At 45.5% G+C, this 22,734-nt stretch overlaps 1 protein-coding gene across 2 annotated transcripts; it reads right to left on the bottom strand.

The window, feature by feature from the left end:
* Positions 1 to 13,145: 13,145 nt before the first annotated feature.
* On the bottom strand, positions 13,146 to 17,842 carry MEX3B (mex-3 RNA binding family member B). 2 transcript variants are annotated; one of them, XM_053988840.1, is made up of 3 exons: positions 17,676 to 17,842; positions 16,640 to 16,876; positions 13,146 to 15,679 (listed from the first exon to the last, which is right to left on the bottom strand). In XM_053988840.1, exons 2-3 carry the CDS (start codon positions 16,872 to 16,874, stop codon positions 14,265 to 14,267), a joined length of 1,650 nt encoding a protein of 549 aa, XP_053844815.1. In that variant the 5' UTR covers positions 16,875 to 16,876; positions 17,676 to 17,842; the 3' UTR covers positions 13,146 to 14,264. The 2 variants fall into 2 exon arrangements, with proteins under 2 accessions (XP_053844815.1, XP_053844814.1); XM_053988839.1 differs by lacking the exon at positions 17,676 to 17,842 and having other exon boundaries at positions 16,640 to 17,476.
* Between the last annotated feature and the right edge of the window lie 4,892 nt (positions 17,843 to 22,734).

The following is a 22,734-nucleotide window of genomic DNA, read 5'->3' as shown; positions in this document are numbered from 1 at the left end:
TTTGAACAAGAGCAGCCATGTGACAAAAACACAGCTGGGTAAGCTTTCCTAGGAGAAACTGTAGGGAGAAATTTCTCTTGCAGTTATTCAATTTTTTCTTTTTTTTTTTTTTTTTTTTTTTTTTTTTTTTGAGGTGGGGGAAGGAATGCCCCAAACCTTGTGTGAAACATCTTTTAACCCAATGACATAGGGAACTATTTGACCAAAGCTGCACAACAGAAGATTGTGAAGCCTCTTCAGTTACTCCTATCAGTAATGAGCATGAACACCATGGGAAGTACCTCAGGTGCAATTCCAGAACAGCCCCTTTCTCTGAGGAGCCCAGCAAGCCCTGGTGCAGCACTGGGTGATCACAGCAGCTCATGCTCCTGTCAGATCCTGACAGAGCACTGAGGGGAGAAGCCACAGACAAACCTGGCACCAGGGCCACACTCAGAGAGGTTAAAATGCTGTACCAATTTGTTTCAAATTGTCTTTCACGCATAAAGGAGACATTCCCGTCCTGACAAAAATATTAAAATTGGGGAAAACCACTGAAAAATAATGGTCTGCTTTTTTAGCAGTGATATTTCCTTATTCCACAAAACCTGGATTACCCTTTCCAATGATCACATTTAAGTGGGCCCATTTATAACAAGGAAATTAGCCTCTCTAACCCTTTGCCACTTCACAATTGAACCCACTTAAAGACAGCTCTCGATTAAACACCACTTATCCATCATCTTTACTTTTAATGACTTTCAATCTTTGAGAGAATAAAGAATAACACGCTGGGCTCAGTGATCCCACATGGGATATCCAGTCCCTCAACTCTGGGCCCCTTTTGGAGCCACAGCTTTCTTGGAGGAGGCACAGAGGGAAGATGGTTCTGGGTAGAGGAAGTCTTTAACACTCATTTGGAAATCAGCAGAGATTTTAACAGCTGGCTCCAGGGAATGCAACCAGCGTTGATACTGGTTTGAAACATTGAAACTCAGATTTAATCTGCCATTTCAGGGGAGCTCATTCTTCTCCAGCTTGCTGTACCTGCAGGAAACATCTGCAGGTAGCTTTTCAGAATTACAACTTGCATGAAGTCTTCTAAAAAAGCATCAGTATTAGGATGCAGTATGAGGCTCTGCACACACATGTATTTATGGTACCTGCCAGGCTGCCCCTCGATGTGCTCAGCTCAGCCTGGGGTCACCTAAGCCCCTGCTTAGGTCTAGAAAATTGTACCTCAGGGAGATGTGCTGGTGACCTAAAGAGAAGCTAAATCTGCTTTTATGGTATTACACTACGTTGTAACCACTGGATGGAGAGCACTGAGCCAATGCAAATGCACTTTGCCTTTGCTAACTTATTTAAAAAAAAAAATTATTGGGGTGTCTCTGTACTGGAAGACTTTACACCAAATCAGCTGCTAACCTTGCCTGGCTCACTGTCAGCTGTCCTCCCACAGCAGGCATAAAACTGATCTGAAAACATAAAGCTGCATAAACTTTGCATCATTCATCTGGGCTAATTTGACAGAAGTGTGATTGCACTGCCTCTTGATTCAGATCACATTTATCTCACCAGGTGATAACCTGTATCATGAACAGCCCCTCATTAATGATCAGAGCACCTGTGAAAATGCACCTTGGCCATGCCCCAGCAGTGCATCACATCCCTTCTCTTGAAATTCTAAGGAATTTCCTGGAGTCTAATCAAATTTTATGCTAAAAAAAGGCAAATTAAATTTACAGCATGGAAAGTGCCTAGTTTTGTGCCATCTAAAGCACCAACTGATCTGATAGAGGATTTCCCATTCATTTCCAATAACGAAGCAGCTTTTAGAGAGCAGTGCTGGTGGTCCTCAGTGCAGTCACTACAATGATATGAATTCTCCAAGGAAGGCTTTTTACCCAACACTTGGCTTTTCCAGCCTTTCTTCCCTTTCCCCCTTTTTCCTCTGTCTGTTACATTAGTATTTCTAAACAAGCCTTCCCTTCTCCCATTTGCATGCAGAAGAGTGGCTCCAGACTGGTTTGTACCAGTAGCTTTTCCCTCAAAATTAAACAATTTGAATTTAGGAGGTTTAGCAACACCTGTTTAAATAGGTACCAGCAAATTATTCAGATGATTGCAAATGCTCATTTCTCTGAAATAAAACACATCTCACTGTGTGACTGGAAGGTCTGGATTCAAAAATTTTATTCCACCCAGTTCTCTTCCCTGACTCTCACTTCTCACTTTGTGCCTGCAAGTGCTCGACACACTCAGGTAGCTGCTTGCCAGGTTTGGGAAAATTTTGCTATATCTTTGTGAGTTGGGAAGGAAAAAAAGAAAGGCTGTGGAATCTTCAAGGTTTTCACTGGAAAAGCAGAGAAGATAATCCAGAAAGACAACTCATACAGATAAATTGGTTGGAAACAGTGGTTTCCAGTACCAACACCATGGTTTTCCATGCTGATATAAGAGAATAGAAAGAGCAAGGCAACATGAAAAAACATGACTGACCATTTCCAAGTCCAGGTGTATACCTAAAGATAGTATAGAGGAAATGAATAAATAACCAAGCTTTTAATAAGTACATCAGTGAGCTTATTAACCTGGCAGTGTCTAATGCAAAGAGGAGCCATTGTGAGACAGGCTGGCTTCTGCTCCAGAGCCAAAAAATCCAGTAACACATTGAAATGAAAAGTTGCAACCCCCAGTAAGCCCAAAGCCAAACTCTAACTGCCCGAAAGATTGGAGCAAGAGGAGGGTAGGGGAAAAAGGTGAATAAAAAAAAAAGTAAATAGTGGTATCACATTGAAGAGACAGAAGAAAAACTGGAGGAGTTTCTTCAAAAAGCACAAATGCCCTTTTCTCTTCCAGCTCATGATATTATACACAGATAACCTGAATAGCCCTCAGAGCAGGAAAAGCATGTTTCTGACAGGGGCAACACGTGTTGCCTGCATTCTTAGCCACACACAACATACCTGCTCCATGTATCCTCATTGTGTGAGCACACAGGCAACAAAACATTCCTTGCTGTCCAGGCAGCAAATGTACATGGCAGGAAAACCCTGGATCCACTGAGATCAGAGAGAAAGCATGACTTGGTTCAGGTACCTTGGGGTGACTTTTGATACTTCAAGAGTTTCAGTGCAGCAGGGCAAATCCTCACTGTCTCTCTGCACAGCCCATCTGCTGCAGCTCATCTGCACACAACCCTGAGCTGAGAGGTGAAAGGAGAGAGATAAAACACCATGCAGGAGCTACACAAGTGTTACCTATGAAAACACACACACACAAACAAATAAAAACTGCATTATCTGATAGAAATGGTAATCCAACATGGCAGTAGGTATGAGAGTCAGTATATAGAGTCCACTAATAAATATTACTGAAAATGACACCAGTCAAGTTACACAACTGTCCAACAACTCGGCATGCAAGACAGGTTTATTTTGCAGAAAGTGTTGTGCATTTTCCCAGCCATACAGAAGAACTTCCCTGGGTGCTGCTGGTATTCAGCACAGGCTGTTGACACCACGAAAGCAGTCCTGGAGTGATGGGTATGTCTCCTAGTACAAAGCCATGCAGCTATTCAGCTCCTGGAATTCAGTTTTATGTGATTCAATCAGTTCTAACAAGAAGAAATAGTAACACATTAAGCAAAGTTCTGAGAACATAACAAATCAAAATGCTGTTTCACTGCAGCCTCCATCAGCCCAGCTGTGGCACATTTCTTACTGGATCTGTTTTTCTGCCCCAGCACAGAGAAATGACTGCTGAATGCTAGGATAAACCATGGTGCTAATTCCACAGCATCTAACACAACAAGATGCTTCACATTTCTATTGAGCTCTCCAATCCAGAATTTTAAACATGTTTTAATGGCAGTTAACTTATCTTCACAGCACCCTAATACATCAAGCTAAGACTATCTAAGAGCTGAATCAAACTCCCCAGGGATCATTTTTAGTCTCATTTGCCCCACCAGTGCATTAAAATGGTTTGAGCTGCTCCAGGAATAGCTGACCCATAAACTAGAAGTGAACACTGGAGTGCTGAAGGAACACCACACATCTTAGTATTTCTGTCTGCTTTACACTATTGAAACAAAAGCAGCTCTTTTTCTGTGAGAGCTGTTGCATGCTTCATTAAAAATCCTACTTAAGCTGTGGTGCTAAGCTGGTCAGATTCAGCTCTCATCTACAGCAGCATCAGGATAGGGATAGCTCCTGTCATGCTCACGAATTTACTCTGCTTTCAGAGATTCCCCCTCCAAAGAATCTGACCAAACTGGTCTGATTTTCTCTCAAATACACTGACTCCAGATATTTGCAATTACAGCAATGTCGCCAGTGTTAACTGTGATTTACACTTGCCTAACATAATCAAAATTAGAAGCAGAGCACTTATAAGGAGAGAAGAGAGATTTAACATGAAAATACTAGGGGTCAACTCTTCTCTTGCAAATCATGGGTCTCACAAATCTCCATTTATTGGTGAAAGCATAATCACCATGCATTTGCAGGTGTTAACTAGAAGATTCACTGTTTTTTCTGATTTGCAATTATTTTACTGCCGCTACATCCATTACTATCCTAGCCTCAGATGTCAAGTCTTTCTGAGCCTACTGCCTAGTTTTCTGCAAGAGATAATGAATTTTTATTTATTGCTTATGAAATTTTAGCAACCACACTGCCATTTCAATCTCTAATGAAACTACCTTCCAAAACCAACACATTGTGATTACTAGGCTTTGATGTTTACAGAAAAATAGAGCAGAATTTGTGGAATTATACAGAAAACAGTAAACTGATATTAGCTACATATTCCTGCACAGCAATACAGCAATCATCTCTCAGATAATTCCCTCCATTTCTGGAGTGCTTAAGACCCTGAAACATACAAAACCATCCAGTTCTCCAGAAGAGAGGTGATGAAGAGGCAGAGGAGGGTATCTTCTGTCTGAGTAAATTCCATAGCTGCAGGAATCCCAGCGTGTGTAGGGAAAGAGCTGCTCATCACCAGCCAGACACAGGTTTCCTGCAAACCCACTGGGACATGAACCAACCCCTCTGGTGAGAGCAGAGAGAAGGTGGTGGAGGGTGGGTTTAACTTCAACTCGTGTCCCAGGAAATCAACAGAACCAAGGCCTGATACGTGAAACCCTAAGTTTAACAAAGTTTTTTCATGTGAACAGCAGTTAGTTGGTTTTTAATCCCTCTAAGTTAAAGGATACTCACAGATGCTGTATAGCTCACCTTCTCAAGAGATGGTTGTGCTATTTACTGTAATTAGCAGCTGCCTTGAGGAGGAACTGATAACAGCCAGCCAACACAGACCACCAGCAGCTGAGAACTGGCCTTGGCACTCTGGGCTGCAACTGGAACCTCTTACTTCTGGGAGAAAAAGAGAACAAAGGGCATTTTGATGATGTCTTATTTTTTTCCCTCTCGACACAGAAAAGTCCTACCAAGCATCTTAAAACCAAGTTTTACCAGCTTAGTCTTTAATGTATGCTAGTGTTAAATGATACTTTAAAAGAAGGAAAACTTTCTAAAGGGCAATAATGCATGAAGAGAGATGTGTGCAAAGAAAGATGATCTAATACTAAAAATAAATGTAGCTTTAAAAGATCCTTTAAAAACAGCTGTTGACGTTAGAGATTCAATTAAAATGTAATTAGTTATACATTCTTCTTTGAAATGAACAAGCATATTACAGCCTTCATCTACAATGAATTGCATTTTACATTCATACCTTGCTTTTGCCTGTAAAAAAGGAAGGTTTTACAGGAAGCATAAAGATAGGGTAGTTCTACCTAAAATTTTTGCAGTCAAAAAACCATTAAATGTTTTTCTTTAACCAATATGTACAAAGCCACCTTCATTATGCTTGCAGCGTTCATAAGATACTTCACAAGTGTCCTTAAATGCACAAAATAGAAGAAAAGATAGAGATAAATGGATGAGAGATGGTGCTTGCCATAAATTAGGATTCTGAATTAGGTCACTAAAGACTAAATCAATCTGACTCCTTAATTGTCATTTACCTGAAAGAGAAATGCACCATAAACTGCCCACCCTGCACAGATTTGTATAGGCAACAAGCAAGCAATGGCTTTCCCTGGGGCTAATCCTATATGGAAGCACCATTGACCTGATTTTCTATGGAAACTACACGGATGTTTTCAATTCCAGTGTGGAACTGCAGCCTCGGTCATAGCCATCAAACTCCACATTAGACATTCATGCAGCATTAGGCATCCCCTGGCTGCCAAGGGCCACACAATGAGACATTGTCTGACCCAAAAGTCATGTAATTAGGCTGATGGGAACAACACCAGCGGATGGTGCATTGAGCATATCCTAATTTTGGATAGGCCATTCTTTGGCTGCCTGACTACCAGTTAGCTGGGGAAGAAGTGAAGCCTGCTATTATCAACAGACAACTTTGCTGCTAAGCCAGAGCAATGATGAAAGGGCTGTTTGGCTTGAAAATCACCACTGGGGAGAGGAAGGGCAGCCACAGAGCTGGGATGCTCTCAGAAACAAACAGGAGACCCCACTTTCAAGTACTACTTGTTTTTGCAGAGTGGGTGACCCTACCTTCTGGAAGCCATGTCCCCAGCTAGAGTTCCAGCATGTGGCTGCACTGTCCCAGTGATGGCCCAGCACTCATTATAACATCTAATTCCAAAGGCTTCTGAGGCAGCAGCCAGCAGGATGAACACAGAGCTTGAGGCAAAGGAGAGAAGTGTGAAATTCCTCTCATCAGCAGCGCTGCACATTTGTGCACAGGCTCTCTCCTTCAAAGTCTGACCCCCTGCACAGCCAAGGAAGAGCTTTCCAAGAACCATGTGACTCCAAAGATTGAGGACATGTTCTGCCAGAGTGGGGTTTTAATTTAAATTAGTCATAGAAAATTTCATTTTTGTGGCCTGAAAACATCTTCAACTGTGTCAAACATGAAGCAGTTTCATAATTGCATGTGATAGACTCTTCTTTTTAAAGAAGTGGCATAAGTAGAAAGAAATACAAATGTTTGTGAAACTTTAAACCTCCCTGTCTGCACTTTGTAGCAGTTACAAATAACTCAAAAAAATATCTTGTGACTTCAGTTTCCAACAAGAAGTGTATCAAGACATTTAGGAATGTGACTGGTCTCTGGAAATTGATACAGGCAGCAACTGCATTCACCTCTTTTGTCAACTATGTACTCAAAATTATTATGTTTCATACTACTTAATTAAAGCAAGGCTCAGACAAATTCAATTGTTTCCAGCTTTTTTAAAAATTATTTTTCCATTTTTAAACATGTAGTGTAAGACCTGCACAGTTGTAGCTGTATCTTTACAGAAACAGCAGCGCAGCCATGAGGCGTAAGAATGGACCTTGTTATCTGCATAAATTGCGAACAATTTCACAACATCAATTCCCTTCTGACATTTCCTGGTGTACAATATCACTCCTCCCACCCACCTTCACCTGCAGGAACATCCAGCCCCTGCTGGGATTCTGGGTCCCCTTGGATGTTCCTGGTAGCACTAACATTTTCATCCCCATTTTAAAGGGCAGCGCATTTAAAGTGTTACTAATGTTACACCAGAGGAGGCAAGAAAATCACAGGCTGAAGTTGCCTTTCTGTATCCACAGTAAAGCCTGCCAGGACGATTCATGTATCACTGGGATCACCTATTTCTTCTAAGTCAAGCCCATCTCACCTCTAAACGCCATGGGAGGATGGGAGATTCTTATACTCACCAAAAAAGATGGTTCAAATAATATTTAAAACCAGAAATCTGGGGGAAAAAACCACCCCCACAGATTGCAAATATAATCCAGTGTTTGTTTGCTCTAGACCAATGGTATTCCACATGCTGGATTGTAGACTGATTAATTAGGAAGCATCAGTAATAGTACTTTGTACTTACATCAGGACTTCTACCTGAGGATACTTCAATAATGTCAATTCATTAATCTTCACAGTACTGCCTGTAAGTATGTGTCATTAGTTCATTCACAGATGGAAATCCTGAAGCACAGAAAAGGTGAATTTAATTAGCCAAGATGATACAATGAGTCAGTTAACAGAACTAAAGATCCTGAAAAACACTCATTTTTCTAACTCTTAGAGGGAGGTGATTTACTTGCCCTTTGCAGTTAAATCATGGATATAATTTTCAAATGTGTAACAGAAACTTTTGTGACTCTTACAAAACCACTGTTTACAGGTCATGCTCTCATTGAAATTTTCTTTTGATTAAAATGGCTTCTACTGTTTAGTACACCCATCAAAATATAAAGAACATCAAAATGAAATAAAACTGCCACTAGATCTATAATGAACTGGAGCGCTGCTACTGTTGTCTGAGGTCTAAATTAAAGCTCTTTTGTAGAGTGTAAAAGTGAATAAAACATAAAGACAAAGGACAAAATAAGAGATGACAGACTATTCACCCATTAATGGCCATCACATTTACAAGGCAATTGCCATTCATACTAATACAAAGTGGACCACACAATTCTACCAGGTATGAAAGGCAGAAGAGCCCTTGTACATAAGAGAAAAAAGCACTTTACTGTATTTTATCTCCATCACAAGTGGAAAACCAGTAATGAGGAACATCAAAAATCTCTTTCCATTCTCCACTGAAAACTAACAAAGCACTTCTCTTGGTGCAATCTTATCAAAGGTTATAAATTTCTCAAGACAGCTAATCAATCACATTTGTCATGGCGGAGGTAAAAGATGCATTTAATATGAAAGTATTTAACTGACTAATTTTGTTAAACAATAATCAACAATGGAGAGCTGTAAGTAGTTACAAAAGACAGGGCAAAAAAAATGCTGTAACAAAAAGAACCCACATTAGGGAGAAATACTGCCTGTGTACCCTGGATAAGTGTATATATGCAAACAAACCTTACTTGCCAGTTTACTTTATGAGGGGAACTAAATCCTACTATTTCATGGAGCCCTAAACTCAGAAAAATGCAACCCAGGACAGATACTTGTGGCTTCTGTAGCCACATCCCCACCTGATATTCCTTAAGGCCACAAATTCAATTTCTCATGATAGATGCTATTTCTCAAGACTGCACAAATCTTAAAGGATCAGGGCTCTGTGGTGCTCCCAGTATTGTACATGTATGCATGTACATACCTGGGGCACAGTCAGAGCTGCTGTGCTCTACCTGCACAGATAACATTAAAGAATAATCCATACACCGAGTGCCTGGATAGTTTTGATACAGCTTCATCACAGGAGAAGCACGTCCTGATAGAGCCTATCTCACTAAGACCGAATAAGCTTTTTGCTTTTTAATCAAAGTTAAAACTTGGATGAGATATAATTATTTCATATATCCAACTGTGAAAGCTTCATTAAAAACCTTACTATTAAGTAATAAAACCACAATAAAAGTTTTTCCATAATTACAGCAAGTTTCTCTTAACACCAATGCACTAAAAAGGGAAAGACTTTCTATTTGGTGATTTCTCTGGATGATTCTATGCAGGCAGTTGTGTACACAAGTACATATTAGATCTATGATCACATTTATATATAAGTCTATATGTTTCCTGAGTATGAAGCAAGAGAACACAGGAGTGTCTTCCCACATCACTCACCGCTGGGCAGAGTGCATATTCACCTGCAAACTTGGGCCCTTCGGCGCTTGCCAGGTTGACTGTCATAAACAGGTAAACCAGAAATGCAAATGATTACACAGACTGAAGCCTCCCTTGCCTACCTTCGATTTAAAATAGTCTTTGTTCTCTAATTAAATCATTGTTACTCGAGAGACAACTCGAGTTACAGGAAACACAAATAAGCAGAGGCAGGGTGAATAATTCCTTTTTGCTATTTCTAGATCAATTAAATGCAATACTCACCAGCATGCCCTTCCAGCAGCAGAATCCACATTCACTTCAGTGACAGCAAAGCATCATTTCAATTTCCAAAATGGCAAGACAAGGAGAATGGAGGAAAAAAGATGGGTGAGGAGGTTGGCAGAGAGGAGTGAGAAATATCAAACAAAAAGCAATTTGAATGCCTTAGTGTGTTAGATTCTTATTGCTAAATTTAAAGTTTGCTTTTAACTCTCATTTCAGTGGATTCACAGGAAGAAATCTAAAGAGTAAATTTAGGTTTAATTGATCATTATAATTTATTTTATTAAAATAATATAGCAGAAAGACATTTCTTCCAGTAAAGTGTTCTGGCTTTGATGTCTGATTGTTATGCAAATTCTGTGAAGTACAAGATATGGACAGAGGAATAATTAAGCTTAGGGACTTTGTCTATAATAATTCTTACATATGTAAATGTACCCTGCTTTGAGATAATGATGTGTACATGTGCTGGGAACCATACAAATGTGTTGGGAAAGCCGGGAAACTCCCACAAATGTGCAGGTCCTCACCAGTGCCTCCAGCAGGCACGTGCCAGGGGCACCCACACCCCCAGCAGCCCCAGAGCTTCGAGGAGCTCTGAGCTGGACACCCCCAGGAAGAGCTCCCAGCAGCGACACAAACACTGGACAAACAGAGTGAGCTTTGTTCTGGAAGATAAACATTGACCATATACATTTATATATTTCAAAGCACTCAATTAGAAACTGAACTTTGCCCCTTTCTCAGGCTTTGAAATAGTCCGGCCTCCAACACAGGCCTTTATTCTCCTTTGGTGTGGGCATCCCTCTTCCTCTCCTGCTCCCGCACACCATATGGCTCCCGACCCTGGGACAAATTCTGCACTGATTTATGGCCTCTGCAGTCCGAGGGACTGACCTATGGCATAAATCCAGGGGGCAGAGCTCATGGGCAGCCTGCATGTTCCTCCCCACACTGTCCCTGCTCCCGTGCGCTCGTCCCTGCCAGCCGAGGATGGGGGATTTACAGCCCACACTGAGAGCAGATCTGGGCTCAGGGCACACCAGGGCAACCCAGCAAGCAATGAGATCCAGCACAATGGACACCACGTGTGCCAGTACACCCTGAAACATCCTCCAACAGAGAGGGGGATGCACCAGCCCTGCCAGCAGTGGAGGGTCCAGGCAGTGGAGGTGCCTCAGGTGGGTGAATGCTGCTGAGCCCCCTGGCTCTGCCACCACCACAGGGCATCACGTTTGGAAGGCTGGGAAAAAGGCACTCATTGGATGACAAAGCAAGAGTAATCCAGACTGGTTCCCTCTGCAGGCAAAATAATTCCCAAGGAGGAGTGAACATAACCAGTTTTTAAGGTACTACAGCTCATCTTTCCATCTCAAGACAACAGGCACATGGAGCATGTAAAGGGTCTGAAACAGTGTGCAGAGGCTGAAAAGGCAGCCAGAGCCATGGACCAAGAGAGCATTGCCTTTGTTTCCACCACAGCCTGGTAAAGAAACAGCAAGTCCTGCAAAGATGACCATGGACAACGAGGCCAGTTGGCCAGTTGACAGGCTGGGCAGCCCAGGCCAGGGCATTCCCCGAGCTGCTGGCCAGCGGCTGTTCTCCAGAGGCTGCTCACAGCCATCCATAACACCACTGCCACCACCGGGGACACAGCAGGATTGTACATCACAGGGAAGAAAAGAAGGAGACTTAAGTTTTCACTTTTTGTTCATCTTATTTACCTTTTGGTTTCACTAAGCTTGAAAACCAAGCAAAGTGATCAAATTCACTTTTTTATTTATAGTCATTTTCACAACTTCTCCCTGAAAACTCCACAGGATGTTTATATAGACATGAGAAATTGATTGACGCATCTTGAGAGCTTTTCCTAAACACCCATCACCAAGAAAATATACACATGGACTTAAAATTCCTCATCTCTGAAGTAACTGATTTTGCCAAGGGTTTTTTCAGTGTCTGTACCGCTTATGCATTTAAACACATCTTCTCTGCCACTCTCTGGATTCTTTTCCACAGCCTTGGGGTGGGGGGTTTCTGCCCCTCATCAAAACCTTCAAGATTCCTGAGATAGATTCAACACTCAGTGAGGGATTTTAGCTCTATAAATCAGATGATACCACAACCACAGTTCAATGAAAGAAGCAAAAATCAAATCAAATCAAACAAAGAGATCCCATCATCCCCTGCCGCATCTTCCCTCCTCCCCCTTCCCACCCAACCAGCAGCTCTGGAGTCCATAAAGGAGATCGGAGCAGAGCAGCTCTGCCCATGCACTGCTAAGCACAAAGTAAAGCATATGAAATACGCTACGCACTCTGCGTTTCCTTTGTTGTTTTCACTCACCCACTGAAAAGGGCAATGGCAAGCTCAAAGAGAAACATTTAGGGATGTGCAGCACCTTCTGCAATCTCCTCTAACACACATCAGCCAACAGCCACAGTTCCCACGGACTCCACCGAGCAGCACAAGTCCTGCGGGGCTTGCCCGGTGTGTCCGTGGGCTCGGCTCAGCTTCCCTCGCCCCAATGCCACTCAGCCACCAGCAACGCCAAGCCAACTTTACACGGCAATAAATATTTTATTCAAATGAGCTTGTCAACACCAATTACCCCAGCCACAACTGCCAAATACCAAGAAGCACTGTCAAGGAGGCAACTGCAGCCCTTGCTCCACTCCAGAAGTGCCAAGTTTGGGATGAGGTCCCTGGGCACGGCAGAGCCAGGAGCCTCCATCAGCACAGTGCAACAAAGGAGCCTCCCCTGCTCCCTCTTTAGCTCCTTTTCAGTTTCCTATTTCCTATGTTTTGTCTGCCAAAAGTAACAATTCACACAAACCCAAGTACTTTTCATGACTAAAGATCATTTAAAAAATAGTATTTTGTGCTGTGGAAAACCCCAGCAATATAACACATATTAAAAAAACTCAAATTTTGTTTCATTAATAACATGCTATAAGGTATGATAGCTGGCAGGATTATTCTGGAAGCCTGTACAAGTTCCAGGAACATTAGCATGACACAGTTCAAACTCCCAACGTGTTTCACTGATACAAGCAGGAAACAAAAATTCCAGAAAAAAACTCTCAGCACATGAAATCAAATCACCACACAGAGTACCTTTTTTTTTCTGTAATATTTTATTTTATTTATATAGAAATACTTAAAAAAACATGAAGTAGCACCATTACTTAAGTTTTACTTTTATTATGTAGAACTTTAAATGTCAGAAAAATAAAACTCTTGATACAATTTCAAATCTTGTCTCAGCAAATATAATATTAGTATTTGACCATGAGGTTAAAGGCCCTTTATCATAAAATAAAATATACTTTGTTTTTAAACTTTGCTCAGTAAAGTACATTTAAGCTCAAGTAACGTCACCTACATATACATAAACAAGTGGTAAACAAATGTATTAAAATAGAAATACTAAAACTATAGTGGTGCAACATAATTTTTGTAATTTCCACTGAATTCTATTTATACAAATGTTAGAAAGCTTCAACAGTTCCTTTTGACATATGTTTATACATTTCCATTTTTGTAATAATATAGAATAAAATATGCTTTATATCACTGAATAGAAAATATGCTGGGTGAAGCAGATTTAAAAGATTTTTTCTGAACCTATAAAATCTCCATCCCAACAGAATACTGTTCAAAGCATTACACATTTTATGGTTTGTAATTCCGTTCACAATTGTGTGATATTAAAATAATACAGTGTTCTTTGCCATAAGGCCATACTAAAATAAAAAAGATTTAACCCAGCTACAAAAAGTTCACTGAACTTAAATTAAAATACTTGTAAACATCTTTGCAATATGAAATATAATTTTTCAAGTCAAAAAAGAATAAAATACTTCAATCTGTATTAATGCAATTTATCTTTAAAACCTTTAAACGTTTTTAATATATATAAGAGATATGTTACAGTTTTGTTGGTTTTTTTTTTTCTTTTTTCTTTTTTAAAGTCTGATAAAGCTGCAGTATCATGGTTTTTCACAGGAACTTCTTGCCCTTTCAAGAACATTCAGAAAAGTATCCACCCATAGATTTAATTATTTTGTAATAAGCATCCTAGAACTACCAGCACGTTTTACTAACAGTCCACACACCATTGTCATCATCATAAGCATCTTCTACTTTCAAATTTTTTTTTCTGTTTTTTTTTTCTGTTTGTTTGTTTGTTTATAAAAAAAGGGGAGTTTTGGAAGCTTCGTATTAAAGTACAGTGTAAAAACTAGCCTAGCACTAGAATGGAGTCGCCCGTTATTATTTATAGCATGCACCCGCTGTCACACCACCCCCCAGCCCTCCCTCGGCCGCAGCCCGCACCCCTCGGCGGGCAGCGGCCCCGGCCCCGCCGGCCCCCCCGGTTCGTGCCCCCCGCCCCGCGGCGCTCAGGAGAAGATGCGGATGGCCTGGGTGACGGCGCTGTGGCACACGGGGCACTGCGGCTCCGTCTTCTCGCAGATGCGGTTGGCGCACTCCATGCAGAAGAGGTTGTGGCCGCAGGGCACCAGCGCCGCGATCACCTCGCTCTCGAAGCACACCGAGCAATCGCGGCTGCCCTTCCGCCGCACGCCAGAGGAGGAGCAGGAGGAGCTGGACGAGGAGCTGGAGGAGGAGGAGGAGGAGGCGGAGGAGTCGGAGGGCAGCCCGGGCAGGTGGGCGCCCAGCCCGTTGGCGTACAGCGGGTAGGAGGCGGCCAGCAGCCGCCCGCCGGGGTCGCTGCGCACCCGCCGCGCCAGCGGGTGCTCGGTGCCGGCCGCGCTGCCGTGCAGGGGCGGGGAGAGCCGCGCCGGGGGCGGGGCGGCGCCGCGCCGGGGGCCGCTCACCAGCAGCGCCAGGTTGGCATTGGCGGGCGCGGCGCCCGGGAAGGCGGCGGCGGCAGCGGGCGAGGGCGCGGGCGAGGGCGGCGCGGCGGGGCCGCGCTCGAACTGCGGCCAGAGGAGGGCGGCCCCGGGCGGCGGGGCGGGCGCCAGGTCGAAGCCGGGCGGCGAGTCGAAGGGCAGCTCGGAGCAGCAGTCCGGGGAGGAGAGGACGTCGCCGCCGCCCCCGCCGTACACGTAGCCGTTGGCGCTGTTGTTGTTGTTGTTGCCGTTGTGCGAGAAGCTCAGCGCCGGGCTCGGGGGGCTGTAGTCGGCCAGGCGGGCGCTGCCGCCCCCTCCGGTGCCGCCCCCGAAGTAGGAGTCGGTGGAGGCGCTGCCCAGCGAGCTGGAGCTGTCGTTGCGGTAGTTGCAGAAGGGCTTGCGGCCCGGGGTGGGGGTGATGCTGGGCGGCGTGGGCTTGCTCCAGAGGCTGCCCGTGCCGTTCAGCTCGAAGCCCACGTCCGTGCCGTTGGCGTGGAAGTCGTTCTCGTCCGTCAGCTCGATGATGCCGCCGGTGCGCATGGCGATGTGTGCCTCGATCTCCTCCCGGGCCCGGTCCACGTTCTCTGGCATGCCTGTCACCTCAAAGACCGGCTCCTTGTCCCGGCTCGGGGTCACGATGTACGTGTGCGTCTGCTGCTGGATGCGCTTGATGGTCGCCCCCTTGGGCCCCACGACCAAGCCCACCACGCGATAAGGCACCCGCACCTGGATGGTGGTTTGGCCGGGCAGGTTCGGGGGGCCGGGAACGGTGCCGTTCAGGGCTGTGTTCTTGTTCCGCGAGGCTCGGATCATGGAGAAGTGCTCGGCCGCAGAGATGATCTCCCTGCGGGCCATGGCCACATCTTCCTTTCTGCCCGTCACAACAAAGAGCGGCTCCTCCCCGCGAACCGGGGTCTTGATGTAGGTGTTGGTCTTTGCCCGCAGAGCTTTGATTTTACAACCTGGGAACGAGATGCGGAGATGGAGGGCGAAGGGGAGGGGGAGGAAGGGGAGGTGGTGGGGGAGAACCGGTTACAATCCATTGTTTGGGTGCAGCTAGGGAGGGGAAAAAAAAATACACACCCACCCGAAACACATTGCCCCCAACCCCGGGTGATCGCTGGCATCTCGTCCGGGAGCCTCGGTCACGGTGTAAAGTAATGTCAGCCCACAGCCCTGGCACACGCCCAAAGGCATCGCAAGTCGCCACCGGCACATCTGCCATGCAAACTGCCCCAAAACTACCAACGTGCAGTTCACAGGGTCGGTAACACAGGGGGAAAAAAATAAAAAAAAAGAGAGCGACAAAAAAAAAAATTAAAAAAAAAAAAGCGTGCAGGAAAACTGCACCGCCAGAAAAAAAATAAAATGCAAGCAGCCCTCACAAATCAACACACCCGCCAGTCCACATTCCTGCTCAGCACTTTCCTTTTGGAAAAATAAAATCAGTTCTTAAGGTGAGGAGCAGAGGCTGTACCGAATGAGCCATATTCCCCACTGCGGATGCTTTATTCCAACCCCATTGTTCCACTTCTCCACTCCATTTCTCTTCCTTAAAAATAATCCACGATTTCTAACTTTGGGGTGGTGGAGAGGGGAAAAGCACCGAGGATCCCATTTTCCTCCCGTTTCCTCTTGCAAATCTTAACTTTTGCAGCCGGAGGAAAGGACAGATTTGTATTATTTTCGTGATTTTTTCCCCCAACCCGGCAGCTGAAAGTGCATCTCGAAACTGATGCATAACACTCCTCGGAAACATCACGTCTGCTGCTGCACTTTCTTTGTCTGGGGGAAGCCGGCACTGGCCACCGCCGCACGGCTGCAGCGTTCCTGTGAACGGCCAGTGTCGCATCTGAGCCGCCCGCCCGGCACCGCGGAGGGGAGACCCGCGCCCCCACACCCCCTCGCATGCAGGCACCCACCTTGTCTCCCCACTATCTCAGCGACATGTTCCGAGCTGGGCACCGGGACGCATTCAGTCATGTTCACGCTCTTTTTCCGAGGTTCGTTGTCGTAAATGGAGCCCGTCTCGTCGTTGTCCAGCCCCAGCAGGGAGAGCTGATCCAGGGCGATCTGAAGGGCTCTTTGGTCATCCAGGGTCTCTCCCCCGCCACCACCACCACCACCGCCGCCGCCGCCGCTCCCGTTCCTCTCCATGTCTGCAAAAAGCGAGCTGGGCATAGTCCCTGTGTGTGGTGCACCCTCCGCCTGCGCTCGGCTCAGTAGTAAGAGATCAGACACAAAGGAGAACCCAAGGCAGATGGCCAGCAGGAGAGAAGGGAAGGGAGGGTGGGCGACTGCTGGAGACCGGGGAATTGTTGCCTTTTGCTTGTATATTTTGTATCTTTTTTTGCTTTTTTTTTTCCTCCTCTCAGTGCAATCCGGTTTATAAGATGTTCTCAGGACCCCCCCCCCACGACTCCCCCCCGAGGTTTTTTTTCGGTTGGCTTTTTTTTTTTTTTTCCTTTTTTTTTTTTTTTTGTCGGCTGGGGGTGGGGTGGGGGGGGTGGGAAGAGGATAAGCGAGAGGAGCTCCGATGGCTTCCCCCCCTCGAGTTCCTCGCCGGCCACAATGCCAAGCGGCGGCAGCGTTTCTTTAAGGAGCCCCTCCCAGGCTCCACTCCACTCACTCAGCGTTTTTTTTTTCCTCCTCTCCCCTCCTCTGTCTGAGGCTCTGCTGCAGCCAGACGGCTCTGGAGAGGCGGGCGGGCGCGGGGCGGGGAGCGGGGGCCGCGCCGGGCGCCGCAGCGTAAGCGCCGCTCGCTGTCACCGCGCGCCGCCGCCGCGCGCCGCGATTGGCCGGGGCGGCGCGGAGGGGCCGGCGCTGCCCCCCCGGCCCGGCCCGGCCCGGCCCGGCCCCGCTCTTTGTTGTCGGCTGCCGAACAATGCCGGGCCCCGGCCCGCCGGTCGCCGCTCCCCTCCCCGCCCCGCGCCCCCGAGCGCCCGCCGCCAGCCCCACCTGAGCGCCGGCGGAGGGGGCCGCGCTTGGGGTGCGTTTTTGCGGCGGGGGGGGTCGGTTCGGGGTGTGGGGGGGTGCCCTTTGTGCGCCGTCGGGTTCGGGAGCGGCAGAGCCCCCGGCACCGCCCCCGCACCGGCCCCGGCCCCGCGCCGGCAGCGCCGCCGCCCCTTCACCGGCCCCGCGGGCGGCGGCCGCGGGCGCGCGGAACCCCCCGCCGGCTCCCGCGCGGCCCCGCCCGGCGCGCGCCCCGCGCCTGCGCGCCCCTCCCTCCCTCCCCCGGCGCGCGCAGTGCGCCCGCGCGGGGCCGGGGCCGCGGCCGGGGCGGGGCGGGCCGGGACGGGCCCTCAGCCCGCTCCGCCCGGGCCCTCGGCCCGCTCCGCCCTGGCCCGTGCTGCGGCGGGGGAGGCGCCTCCCGGCCCGCCCTGCGGGCGCTGCAGCGCCGGCGGGCGCGGGGTCTGAGCCGGTGGGAGCCGCGGCCCCGCCCTGCCCGGCCCGGCGCGCCCCGGGCGCGGGGTGACGGCCGTGACCCGAGCGCAGCCGTGCCCCGGGGCTGGAGCGCGGGACACCTCGGTCCCAGCTCCCCGCGTTTCCGCTCGTAAAGAGCCCGAAGGGTGGGAGCGCCTCCCGCACAGCTGCTCCAGCGTGGTGTCACCAGCACCTTACAGCGCCTTGCTAAACCGCTGGAAAATAAATCACCTCTGCCTCTTCCTTGGACCTTGTATGACCAAACGACTTTCTTTCACCTCTACCACCACAGGACCCTTCAAACAGCAAAAGTGGGGGTTTTTTTTATCAAGTACTCTGTCACGAAGACCTCCCTTGATGGGAGGATTAGACATGAAAGTGCCATCACCGTTGTCATAAAAACACCACCATCACATTTGATTTCTCTGGCTCTTTCCCGTACCTCTGTAAGCATCTATACTCAGTCCTTGCCAGCTGTCAGGTACAAAACCCTGATTTTTTCAGAGTAATCATATAATAAACAATTGTTTTCCAGTATCAGGTGTGACAGGGACAGACGTTTACAAGTGCACCCAGATCTGTTTAGCCAGCTGCCTGTACAAACAAGTGTAACAAGTCACAGGTAATTGTTTACATGCAGTGTTTATTGCAAATTACTGTCACTTCGCCAGGATGTTTGAATGTTGTATAACAAAGCTCCAGTGGATTGTTTTCTAGCAAGGGTATACACTGGTGATGTGCCATCCTAAGTGCTGAGCTTGTCCCATCAGCTAAGGAAACTGAAGTTTCATATTTAAAAGATTACTTATTCTACAGATTTACTTCCATAGGCAGCAGTGCTGGTTTTCATAGGGTAAACAAGAGTAAGTGCTCAAGGATCCATAAAACTTACAACAACAAAATAATACTCTTTCTTATTAAATAAAATAATTTTTTGAAGTTTGATTCTTTGCAATATTTTTAATTCAATGAGTCTAAAATCTGTGAGACAGAACATCAGACAGGGGCATTTACCAGACAGGGGCAAGACAGACCAGAGATGAGATGAGGGAAAGACACATGAGTGCAGGGAATTAGTGTTATTGGAGTCCAACAGTGAGAGTCATAAAATACTGAAATGCAAAGATATGAGGAGAGTGGTTGGGTTGTGCTTGGATTTTACCTGTTCTTTGTGTTGTTTCTTCACCTGACTTGTCCATTTTTTTCTTCCTTCCCCTTCCCATCCTATCTGCTTAAACAGATCACTGTACGGTACAGAACAAGCAGAAAAAGGGAAACAGGTTATCTTCAGGTTTATGTTCCTCTACAGAAAAATTTCCCAAAGCAAGATTCCAGGCAGAGCTGGCTTTGTTTTTAATGCAAAGCTAGAAGCTCCAATTAAAAACGCTTAAAATGCATTTCAGAATGAGCACGGTACTTCCAGGGAGCAGGGGGAGAAGAAGATCCATTTCTGGGAGACTAAGCCTGCACTGGTGTGGTGTTCCAAGAGCCTGTGGAATTCTCCAACATCTCAAGCACTATTACTTTTTTACTATTTTGGAAGACATTTAAGAGCAAACAAGAGGGAATAATAACAATTAAAAAGTTATACTGGTGTACCTTAAAACCCGCATGCACCAAGAGCACAGCCCGCGGGGAGCGCAGCAGCTATGCAGCAGTATGTTCATATGGCAACAAGCAACCAGATTGGTACAATTCTACTCCCTCCACTAAATATTGCTTCAGAATAACTTAATCAGGTCTAAATTAAAGTGTTATCTATCTACAGAACGCCTTTCGTTCCATAAAACCTTGAAACATGCACAGAATTAAACTCCATCTCTGGGGGAGAGACCAACCATCTACCTAGCAATTTACAGCAACTTAACAAAAGCAGGAAGGGAGGATATATTACAGGCAAATACAGGACTCATTGCAGGAGGAGTGTAATTCTCAGTCCTTTTAGTTTCTCTCTGTTATCATTTCCCATTTGTGACAGAAGTAATAAAACTTCCTTCCTCCAACCTTTATTTAATTAAAGTGTAAGGTCTTTGGGGCAGTGAGCTTACTGTGTGTATATATACAGCACCTAGCATGAAGAGGTCATGAATTCATCTCAGCTCTTTAAATACTCCTCTAAATACAAAGCATTAACAATAATAAGAATAGGATATAATTTTCATTTAGAATAGATGAGTCTTCTGTTTTCAATTATCACAAAGAATAAATTACATGCATCTCAGGGAATAATTAAATTAAGGGTTAAGGGAAAGTATTTCATACCAGAGACTTGTAACCCTGGTTTTTTGCACTTAATGACACTGCTGCCCACTCTTACAGCATTTACTCAAAATTCTTATTTGCCATAATATTACAAAATAATGTCCCAAATCCCACAGGCCAGCTCATCAGTTAGTGTAGGGGTATGGTTTAATCTGAGGCAGTGCATGTGATTACTGTGATAACATACCCAAATTAACCTTTTGCATGTGCAATAAACTGCAATTAGCAATCTGCAGACAAATGACAAGTTCCTTCGTTTCCTGTAATATGCAGCAATACACAAGCCAGATTTCCTATTGAATCCCATATTAACCTACATTCAGTGGCAGTGAAATCTCAGAGCACTGTGTCAGAATTTATCATCTTTCAATGATGTCAGCTCCACCTCTTGACAGTTCTAGACGAGATGTTTATAAACAACTCATCCATAATCTGACCAATTTCAGCTGAAAACGTTTATCATTTTTTCACCACTTGTTCTAGCCACTTTGAATGCTTTTGCTAAGGGATGGGCCGACCTCTCAAAACAGTGTAGTTGTGTTAATAAATGACAAGAAATGAAATGGAGATTGAGTAGTGAGTGGCTTTGTGATGCCTCTCTGAGCTGGTAGGAGGCTCAGGGGTAGGGAAGCTGCAAAGTGCCTCTTTCCCTTGTGATAAGGAATGTCACATCAAAAAATACAAAACGGGAAGATGATGTTTCCACATGCACTTTCATTCCCATAATTCCACACCTCTCCCTGCTACAAAATTCATTTGCAAAATATTTTTTTAAAAACAAAGATCTTCTGGGACAAGTTGTGAAAAGCAATTTTGCTGCAAACCAGAAAAAGTCTTGCACCTTTAACAGTCACTATCAGTCTCTGATAATGTTGATACAGTACCATAAAAATGAACCAATTCCTAGCAGCTTTACTAAAGTGCTTGTTTCTGGTATAATAAAGCAAAAAAGATTTTTGTAATAGGCATCACTTAACTGCACTTCCTTCATCTGCCTTTGCCGGTAGTGTGACATGAGCAATGAGCGTGTTCATGCATGGAGGGGATGAAGTGCCTTATAAGAATGCAGTTTTGTTTAACATGAGTGATGGAAGGGAATTCAAAAAGCATAAAGATGCCTTTGTAATAAATCAGAACTAACCAGCCAGATCACCTGCCCACTTTAAGACTCTCCACCAGGGTTGTGAGTGGCCTCCTTCAGTCATTGTTCCGCCCTGCCTCTCGCTCTGAACCAGGGTTATCGCAAGGTGCATCTGAATTGAGTGGTGTTTAACAACTGTGCCAAGCAGAGTTCGAAATGAAAATCCCTTCTGCCTCTCCCTTGCTCTCACACGACGTGTTTGGAGTCCATCCTTCCCGTCTGCTCCCGCGAGCAGCTCTCCCTCTCCCGCAGTGGAGCGCTCCCCGCTCCGCGGCTGCGGGGTTGGAGCTCTTTGTTACCACGGCCCGTGGGGCAGCGCCGCGGCTGCCATGCAGCGCTGGCTGCGGGGCTGGGGGCACCTACCGCACCCGTGGGCACTGCCCGTTCAACGGGGCTGGGTTAAAAAGGAAAAAAAAAAAAAAAAAACAACAAAAGAAAGAAAGATTTATATCTGTATGTTTAGGCTGAGCTAGATAACTCATAGATCTGTGAGGTACCTCATAACCTTGAGTCTTTTTTAATCAGTTTTAATCTCTGAAATAGTAAATTATAATTAAAATTTAATTAAAATTTTAATATCTCAAATAGTTAATTATAATTATGGTCATAAAACATGTACAACCTTTGCTTCCTCTCTCCTCCATCCCTCACCTCCTACTCAGAGTTGCTACATGAAGAAAGAGAAAATAATTGTCCCTTTAATGGTAATTGTTTATAAACTCCTTTTCATAGAGGCTATGTTTATATACAATGCCTAGGCAAAAACCAGGCACAAACACAATACTCCTAATAGACGAGTGAATAATACCTCCCTGACCATAATTCCAGTGCACTCCAACAAAAGAATATCTAATTCCTGTCACAGAATTGCCTTGTAGGTTGAAGTTCAGCATATAAATACACATGGGAAAAAGATTAGATTTTAATTGATAAGTATTAATCATCATTCACTGCTGTCTCTGCAGGAAGGCCTGTGTTAAAACATCTAGTTAATATACAGTATAATGGATAACCTTGAGGCAGAAGCTCTTGCATCTGTCTCTATCCAAGAAAAAATGTCAACATCAGCCTTTGTTGTAGCAAAATACCCTGACATCTGAATGGAGTTGCTGCTGCTGGAAAATTGACTATCCCCAGTGCTAGCCTTCCTAAGGTGGGTCCAGTGCTTAGCCTAGAGATGAGGCCAAATTA

Source organism: Vidua macroura, chromosome 12 (genome assembly GCF_024509145.1).
Source record: "Vidua macroura isolate BioBank_ID:100142 chromosome 12, ASM2450914v1, whole genome shotgun sequence".
In the NCBI taxonomy this organism is placed as follows: domain Eukaryota; kingdom Metazoa; phylum Chordata; class Aves; order Passeriformes; family Viduidae; genus Vidua; species Vidua macroura.
This window is presented reverse-complemented; position numbering and strand designations above follow the sequence as displayed.